This window comes from Anastrepha obliqua, chromosome 5 (assembly GCF_027943255.1).
Source record: "Anastrepha obliqua isolate idAnaObli1 chromosome 5, idAnaObli1_1.0, whole genome shotgun sequence".
NCBI classification, from domain to species: domain Eukaryota; kingdom Metazoa; phylum Arthropoda; class Insecta; order Diptera; family Tephritidae; genus Anastrepha; species Anastrepha obliqua.
The window spans coordinates 5,584,503-5,593,595 of NC_072896.1; the positions used below are offsets into that span (position 1 = coordinate 5,584,503).

At 36.1% G+C, this 9,093-nt stretch overlaps 1 protein-coding gene across 1 annotated transcript; it reads left to right on the plus strand.

The window, feature by feature from the left end:
• Nucleotides 1-4,759: 4,759 nt before the first annotated feature.
• Nucleotides 4,760-6,011, plus strand: LOC129247660 (enoyl-CoA delta isomerase 1, mitochondrial-like). The gene is made up of 2 exons (XM_054886885.1): nt 4,760-4,867; nt 4,946-6,011. The coding sequence occupies exon 2, from the start codon at nt 4,963-4,965 to the stop codon at nt 5,824-5,826; it is 864 nt and encodes a 287-aa protein (XP_054742860.1). The 5' UTR covers nt 4,760-4,867; nt 4,946-4,962; the 3' UTR covers nt 5,827-6,011.
• Nucleotides 6,012-9,093: the final 3,082 nt, after the last annotated feature.

Genomic DNA, 9,093 nt, shown 5'->3' on the forward strand with positions numbered 1-9,093 from the left:
AGCAGGTGTCTGCAGGGGTGAAACCTGCGATAGAACCCTAACAGGAAGTGCTTGCCGAGCAGTTCATTGTGCTCCATTACAGGGAGCATCTGTGCCTCAGTGTGAAGGTGCTGAAGAAGGAACATCAAGAGGCAACCCGTCGCTATCCGAATGGCAGTGTTTTGGCATGTCTGGAGCTTTATCCACTGCATGTCACTGTTTCCAGGCGACCAGACAGGCGCAGCATAGTTTAGAACCGGCCGGGCAATTGCCTTAAATGTCGATAGCAACAATTCTTTGTCTTTGCCCCAAGTTGGACTTTAGTGGCACTAGCGGTTGTGTGCGCAGAGAGGGAAAGTAAACTGTCGAAGGTTACACCCAAAATTTTGGGGTTGTTTACGCTTAGAATTAGTGTGTCATCGACTTTCACCTTGAGCTGCAGTTTGACCTCCTTTGTCCAGGTGGTAAAGAGGGTTGCCGTGGACTTAGTGGGGGAAAGATGGTGATTCCTCGCAGTAAAAAAGCGAGAAAACCGCATCGCCAGAAGAGCTTAAGGCTTTAGGTGATAAAAGAGATAATATAATAAAAGGAGAAGAGAAAATAAATATTTAGTTGCCAAACACAGTAGTGGCTAATTTAATTGCGATAGCCAAAAAGTATGCTTTCAGAAATTCTGTTCCTTCCGCATACTCATATACAGTACTGGTCAAAACCTAAGCACCACTTCAAAATAAAATAAAAAGTTGGTGCGTAAACCCTTTTTGGGTATTTGACCAAGCTCCACCTCCTATTTGTGGCGTGCGTCTTGATGTTGTTCCATAAAACGAGGGGCCTACAGTTTCAAGCGGACTCCGAGTAGCAGATATTTTTCATGAGGAGTTTTTCATGGCAGAAATACACTCGGATCTTTGCCATTTTCTGCCGAGGGGCGACCGCTATTAGAAAAAACTTTTTCTTAATTTTGGTGTTTCACCGAGATTCGAACCTGCGTTCTCTCTGAATTCCGAATTTCAGCCACACACCAACCATTCGGCTACGGCGCCCGCCTACATACATACATATATTATATTAGGCTAATTATCAACGCGTGTGGTGCTAATACCTAGATTGTATGTGTGCGCTAGAATATAAATAGCTACCCAGTAGGGAAATTTACATACTGGTGCATTTCTGGTGACTTTAGAGCAGTGATGCTTGCAGAACCCAGACTCGCTTGGTTTTCCCATTGGTTGTTGAACTCGAAGCATGAATAAGTATGAATGAGAACGAATTTTTATACTGAGATTTAACAAATAGATTCGCGGCATACTGTGGAGACTGAGAAGGCTTATTTGTAATTGTTTCTGACAATGTTCTTGGATAAGAAAGTCATCTGATGACTTATAAGTGGCTATATGAGCTCAAATTTCCACCACATTCTCCAGATTTCAATCCCTTAGAACACATAAAGGATATTATTAAAAAAAAAAATATTGACTGCTGAAGCCGGTCATTGTCCTAGAAGGACAAAAGCTGCTAATAATACACACGTTGGCATGGTGGGCATTGGTTGCACAAAATATTAATATTAATTTTTCATCCGTATCCATGTTGTTATCAAAATTGTCACATATATACCACATACATTATAAAGGGCGATGAATTTAGAGGTACCGGATTTTAAATTGAAATAAAACAAAGAAAATGCAAAATTGATTGGGCAATTTATTATTTCAGTGTAGAAACATTCATGACATTAATTTTTTAAAGATAATCCCTTTCAAATGCTGGCCGTAACTGCGCCGTATTTCGGCCGTCCCACCAATTTTAAATGACACGCGAGAGAACTTCGGTGAATAACTTTAGTAATGTTGGCTTCCAATGCCTCAATCGAAGCTGGTTTATCCACAAAGTATTTAGACTTTACATACCACCACAAATAAAAGTCCAAAGGTGTGATATTCCACGATCTCTGTGGCCAATCCTCTGGCTCGAGACGAGAGATAAATTGCTCACTGAGACCATTGTTGCTCTTCAGCTCAAACATTTTGCTTATTGACGTAGCCATTAAGTCAAAAATGGCCTGAGCGCGCGCTGTACACTTTTCACAGAGCTTCGATTTCCATGATACAGTTGTACGATTTGTAAATGTTGTTGCGGCGTAAGTCTTACCTTAATGAAATATCAATGAATACTGAAAAAAAATTATGTATTTAGTGTGACAGTAGTCACGCGTGATCTGTCAAAACACTTCTATTGGAAAAGTACTTCGAATCTGATCACCCTTTATTTCTGGGTAATTTCCAAACAAGGTGCTCATGGCGGTAATTTTTTTGTTAATGTTGCGAAATTAATACCATAAAAGCGTTTAATACGTGAAAACCCATGCAAATTACGAAGTTATTTTCAGACTTTTAAGCAAATTTTGTTTGTCTTTCTTTTCAATTTAGATTAATAATAACCAAAGTTTTTATAAAGGCACGGGAAAGTAATAAAAACGTTAGAAAATGTTAGAACAAAGTCTACTATACAATTTGTAAACTTATTATCCAACAGTTTAACAGCTTTTCTTATAATGATTTTTACTCTGACGTTTCACCTATTACTCAAAAAATTCAAAATTTTCTTCACAATTCACGCTTTTCCTACAGGGCATTTTGCCAATACAAAATAATTTAATATTTGATTTGCTTTACTTCTTAAAGAAGCCACCGCTTTTAAATAGTAGTAATTTTAAAGTTTCACATACGTGAGCTCGTGTTTTAAAGAAGTCATTTCAACAGAAAACATACAAATATGCGCACTACTCTTTTCATAATAAACGAAAACACAAACATAGTTTATCTCGTCGTGCTCTCTTATTTAATATTTGCTAACGTTCAACATAAGTGCAATATATAATGACATACATTGGCGTATGTAGAAACTAATTATGAAGGGGGCCGTGATAAGCTTCAAAAATCCCAAAATAATCAATTCAGTAATTTTCAAAGATTTTTATTTATTTATTATTTATATTTTATTTTTATTTATTTATTATCTATCTCTATCTCTATCCCTATCTCTATCTCTATCTCTATCTCTATCTCTATCTCTATCTCTATCTCTATCTCTATCTCTATCTCTATCTCTATCTCTATCTCTATCTCTATCTCTATCTCTATCTCTATCTCTATCTCTATCTCTATCTCTATCTCTATCTCTATCTCTATCTCTATCTCTATCTCTATCTCTATCTCTATCTCTATCTCTATCTCTATCTCTATCTCTATCTCTATCTCTATCTCTATGTCTATCTCTATCTCTATCTCTATCTCTATCTCTATCTCTATCTCTATCTCTATCTCTATCTCTATCTCTATCTCTATCTCTATCTCTATCTCTATCTCTATCTCTATCTCTATCTCTATCTCTATCTCTATCTCTATCTCTATCTCTATCTCTATCTCTATCTCTATCTCTATCTCTTTCTCTTTCTCTATCTCTATCTCTTTCTCTATCCCTATCTCTATCTCTATCTCTATCCCTATCTCTATCTCTATCTCTATCTCTATCTCTATCTCTATCTCTATCTCTATCTCTATCTCTATCTCTATCTCTATCTCTATCTCTATCTCTATCTCTATCTCTATCTCTATCTCTATCTCTATCTCTATCTCTATCTCTATCTCTATCTCTATCTCTATCTCTATCTCTATCTCTATCTCTATCTCTATCTCTATCTCTATCTCTATCTCTATCTCTATCCCTATCCCTATCTCTATCTCTATCTCTATCCCTATCTCTATCTTAATCTTAACACGATAATTTAAGCCCTGGGTCATAGCAGGGCAACACATTCCAGCCGCCAGTGCTAGTCACAGTTTTTAGATGTGCTAAATTTGCTTTGAATTAATTCAATCTACATAAAAACCTAAGAACAGAATGTGATGTAACCATTGATGTATGCAATAATGGTTGGAAAAATGGCAGAAATGGCATTTGACGGATTTTTCTATATTTAAAGCCTGAGTAAGTCATTATAAAATAAATTTTGATAACAACTTTTTTCGATATTGGCTTTTAATTTGTAAGCTGTTAAAAAAAAAGTAAGAAATAGAAACGGTAAGTCATAAGATAAGGAATGTATTAACGACAATTTTTTTTTTTAAATCTTTTAAGAAGATGTACAGTATTTGTATAGAATTTGAAGCGGAAGTGAAAGTGACTCAAAACCAGTTAGCTTATTAGAAATCGGAACGTCCAATGATGCCCCTGGAAGAAATTCTTCCCTCTTATCTTAAATAAGCCCTTAAGTATTCCCTCAGCAATTCGTTCCAATCTGAAAATCTTCTGAAAATCCCCAAATTTTTTGATAGAATAAGAAAATAGCAAATTTTCAGATAAATATTCCACCCGGCCACGCCTTGTTATGTCTTAGTCTGGTTTATTATTTATTATTACGTTGAGGATAGAGCACTGCTAACTTAGGATCTATTGTGTCCCCTTCCAGGATTTAGATAATGTATTTTAATCCTACTTCCTGAAAGTATTCAGCATGAGTAATTCTTATATATAGTTTTATGAAGTTTTCTTTCGAGAGACAAACATAGCAAACTAATTTGGAAGTGCTCAAAATCGTATTGTGATGGGGCTGTTGTCCCTTAGACTCCCCCATGTGACTGCGCACTTGCTATTTGCATATGTGCTTGCATGCATGTGCATGTATGTGTATAAGTAAATAAAAGATGAGAAGAAAATCAAGAAACAGCTGTGTGCGACAAAAATTTAGCAATCCAACTTATTTTGGTTTCTCCGCATCGCTAATCAATAACTGAACTACTCGCAATGCCGAGCGCACGTAACAGTGAATAGCAAACATTGGATTATAGTATATAAAGAAGGCAAAGTACGAGTATATAACAAAACAGTAAGTTGTGAAATTAAAAAAACAAAAAACTACTTATTTCATTCATTCTAATTTTCTTCTAATATGTACGTAAAATAGTAAAATTCCACATCACGATGGCCACACACATTTTGCATTTGTCGAAATTCGGTCGGCTCGCACGTACATTCACCACCACCAGCGTCAATACCAGCCAACAATTCACCACACTGAAAGTTGACGACAAAACTAGCATAGCTACTCTCACACTCAACCGTCCGCCAGCGAATGCGCTCAACACTGGCTACATGGTTGAGGTGCAGCGTACCATTCAAGATTTAGAGAAAACCAAATGTCGCGGTCTCATACTCACCTCGGCGTCGGATCGCATATTCTGTGCCGGTCTGGATCTGAATGAATGCTATAAACCAGACGCGGCGAGCTTGGAGGTGTTCTGGTGCTCGTTACAGAATTTATGGCGTGCGCTCTTCTCAACGCCGCTCATCACTGTGGCGCTAATTAATGGCCATGCTATAGCAGGCGGTTGTGTGTTAGGTCTCTGCAGTGAATATCGCGTTATGTTGCCCAATTTTAAAATCGGTATAAACGAGACTGCGATTGGGTTGGCTGTGCCGTTGTGGCTGATTGATACCTATACAAATGTGGTATCTAGCAGACGTGTTGCCGAATTGGATCTTACATCCAGCCGCATCTATAGCAGTGATGAGGCATTGAAAGTGGGTTTGGTGGATGAATTAGCGACTAGTAAGGAGCAGGCGCTGGAAAAAGCTGTGGCATTCATTAATAGCTATGAACAACATACTCTGACTGTGCGCTCTGCGACAAAACGGCAGTTTCGCGAAGAGATTTTAAAGAATTTCGAGAAAAATCGTCAACATGATTTGGAAATATTCATGCGCACCGTACAGAAACCTGATATGCAGGCTTTTATGGGGGAATATTTGCAAAGTATGAAGAACAAGAAACGTGGGAAGGCATAGTGGGTGCGGGGAAAATGGTTCGAATGACTGGAAAACCGATATTTTAAATTTAAGTTTGTCAATTTGATAAATGTGGAAGCTTTGTATATACAATATTAGATTAATATTTTGCATTTTGTTAGCTTAGAGTAAACAAATAAGAAATAAATATATTTAAAAAAGTTTGAGTGCCAATATCAAGTAAATATGTAATGAAGGTTGCTTCTTTATGAGCAGAGTAGCTTTAGGGCAGATGCAACACAAAAAAATATTTTTAATATTTATGCAAAAAATTGTATGGCATTAATGTGCACCCCACAAATAAGAGGAGGAGCTCGGCCAAACACCCAAAAAGGTGGCCTCCATAATATCGTTTAAGCAATCATTGCTTTGCTCTGTCCAATCCAAGCATGTTTTGAATGCTGATATTATCTCCATCGGTATAAATTTATTCGTATTAAGCATCACGCCGTTAGTTCCTTCACCGAATCTTCATTATTTTCGTTCGTCTTTATTACAGTGTTCTTCATTTCAAGCTGTGGGTTCCGAATGAGATTCAATAATCCATTGCTCGATTTCAGATTGGGATACTTGCTGCAAAGTTGCAAGAATTGAATACCATCCATCAGTAATCGTAACTCCGAAAGAGGAGTAATGATGTTACAATTCCAGTCAGAAGCGTTTTCAAACAGTTTTAGAAACGTTGACTGAATTGGAGTTGCAGTAAGAGCATCCCATGCACTACCTAGAAACCGTATTGCATTTTTCAGATCGTTATTTCGCAGTGACTCATCGATAGTTTTTCCAATAGCAACAATGTGACTTAAGAGGGATTTTTTGTAGTTCAATTTGGTAAGCCTTATCACGTTTTGTTAGTACAGTTTGGAGGAAAGCACATTACCGATATTTGACCGTCATGGCTCTTTAACTTGCCTTTTTAAAGAGAAGTGCTTTTTCCGGAAGATTATGCACACGAAGGAACTCTTTTGTTTGTTTATTTAAGTAACTTTTGATCATAACAGGACTCTTTGTTTAATAAAAAAAATATCATATCACTGGAACAAATATTCTGTGAAACCATTCTTCAAATAAAGCAAAGGCCATTCAAGCAGTTTAATTTCCTCTGTTGACAACACGCACATCAGTAAATTTTTTTAATGAACGCTGATTCGCAGGTCTCCCCATAACAATTATTTTTATTTTATGATTTCCAGCTGCATTTGTTCAAGTAAGGCACGTTATTCCCTATTTGCTGATATTATGCCCTGGAGCCGAGGTTACTTTTGATCGCTAAAGAGTTTTATTGAGTAAGAGCTGCCGAACTCATCGACATTGCATATCCGTTCTTTTGTCAAACTTAAATCCATAAATGTTTCGTTAACTTTGACCAAAGTTAACTAAGAATTATTCCAAAGTAAGAATTATTCTTATTTGATAATTTGTCTTCCAAATCTTAAGCCATCGTGTTCCATGCCTCTTTTTAAAGTTTGCAACCCAACGTGGAGGCCTCCAGCCTTTTCCTGAAGTTTGGTATATAACAACTTGTAATTTGGTAATTGGTAAGTTTTTGGCCTTTTGATCCGCCGCCTAATTGAACAACGATTTTTTTAAAAACTCAGAAATCTTAAGAGTTTTTCTTTTATCTGGACTGGACTCAAATCACGTAACAAACTTCTTTATGGACTGTTAATTTTTTTATACAATTTAATGTTGCTCTATGCACGTGCAAGTTTTTGGCTCAATCAGTTCAATGGAAATTCCCGCACTTAACTTGTTCATAATGTAAGTTTTTACTTTTATTGTGAAAAACATAAATTTTCTCTTTGCCATTATGAGACCACGACAAGCAAAAGTTGACGCAAAACTATCATTTCGTCAGGAATGAATTAGGCGGTACTTCCCTTAAATTCATTCGCTGATTCATTTAAAAAAATGTCATTATCAGAATGACGTCGACGGTACTTCCCCAAGTATTATTCTGAAAAGTGCAACGTAAAAATAGCAAAAGTGAAAGACAAAACAAAAAATGTTGCAAGTAAGAATGTTGCAAGTATCGAGGTAAACATTTTCTAATATCAAGAGTGCTGAGTTAGTAATAAAAAAAAAAAAAAATTGTGTCGCAAGTATCGAGTTCCTACTTGATTATAATGCACCCTCTGTTTTTTAAGAGCGGGACGACAACAAGTAAACTCTATAAGCACTAACCTTCGCCATTTCTTATAGCGTATCATTAATTTACATAACACACACACATGCGTACATTCATAACATTTATCTCTTGCTGAAGTTTTAAATTATAAACGTAGATATGGTTGCGCAATTTTCGTTGATATTTCCAAGTTATAACCAACCAATTGCACCAGAAGTAACTTTACAGCCAAGCCATAAGGCAAAGTAAAGATTTCCCCAAACAAGTTAAAGCAAAGATTTACATAAAATTGCGAAGGGAATTGTTGCAACTTAACTGTAAGTATTGCAACACTCATATTGGTCATAAACCTTTGACGTTAAGATATTGATTTTTATTGTGGCGAAATGCGAAACCAACATACGAGTATGTGCGTGTCGATGCACCAACACATGCATACTAAAAATGATGTAAGTGGAAATTTTGGTTAAAAAAAACATAAATTGCGAAGATATTTTTGCGTGAGTTGTTGAAGTTATGTAAAGTTTTCCTTTTTTGTAGAATACAAGTGAGCATAACGCATTTGCAATAAAATCAAGGAATTTTGTGCCATATATCGCAGCGGTAAAGGTGGGCCGCTTGAATGCATATGCAAATGGCGCATTCCCGATGGGATCAAGATTTTGTAAAACTTTCACAAGAGATGAAGTTATCTCCTTGTAAAGTAGAACTGACGCATAATAAAATATGCGCTTTTACTTATTAAAGTAAAGCGATAGGTTTAGCATATATTATATGATATGGGTTATCATGAAATGGTATTAGATGATAGGTATGATACCACATGAAATGCTTTAAAATGATACATATGCTGTGAGATGATATAATATGACATGATTTTATTTTAATATTGAACGAAATTATATGTGTTATTGTACATGATATGATATGATGTCATGTGATAATATAAGATATGATTCGATATGATGATATTTTATTATATAATATGATATGATGTGATATGATATTATTTGTTCTGGTATGATTTGAGATGTATTCCAATCCATCTCCATTAGTAGCTCTTGGTCTTTGTTTGAAAATGAGGTGCCATTCCAACAAGCCTCCCTCAGGGTGTTTTTCTAAATATGTCGAAATCATAT

Coding starts and splice junctions, on each gene's coding strand:
- LOC129247660 (XM_054886885.1), top strand. CDS start 4,963: ATGGCCACACACATTTTGCATTTGTCGAAATTCGGTCGGCTCGCACGT.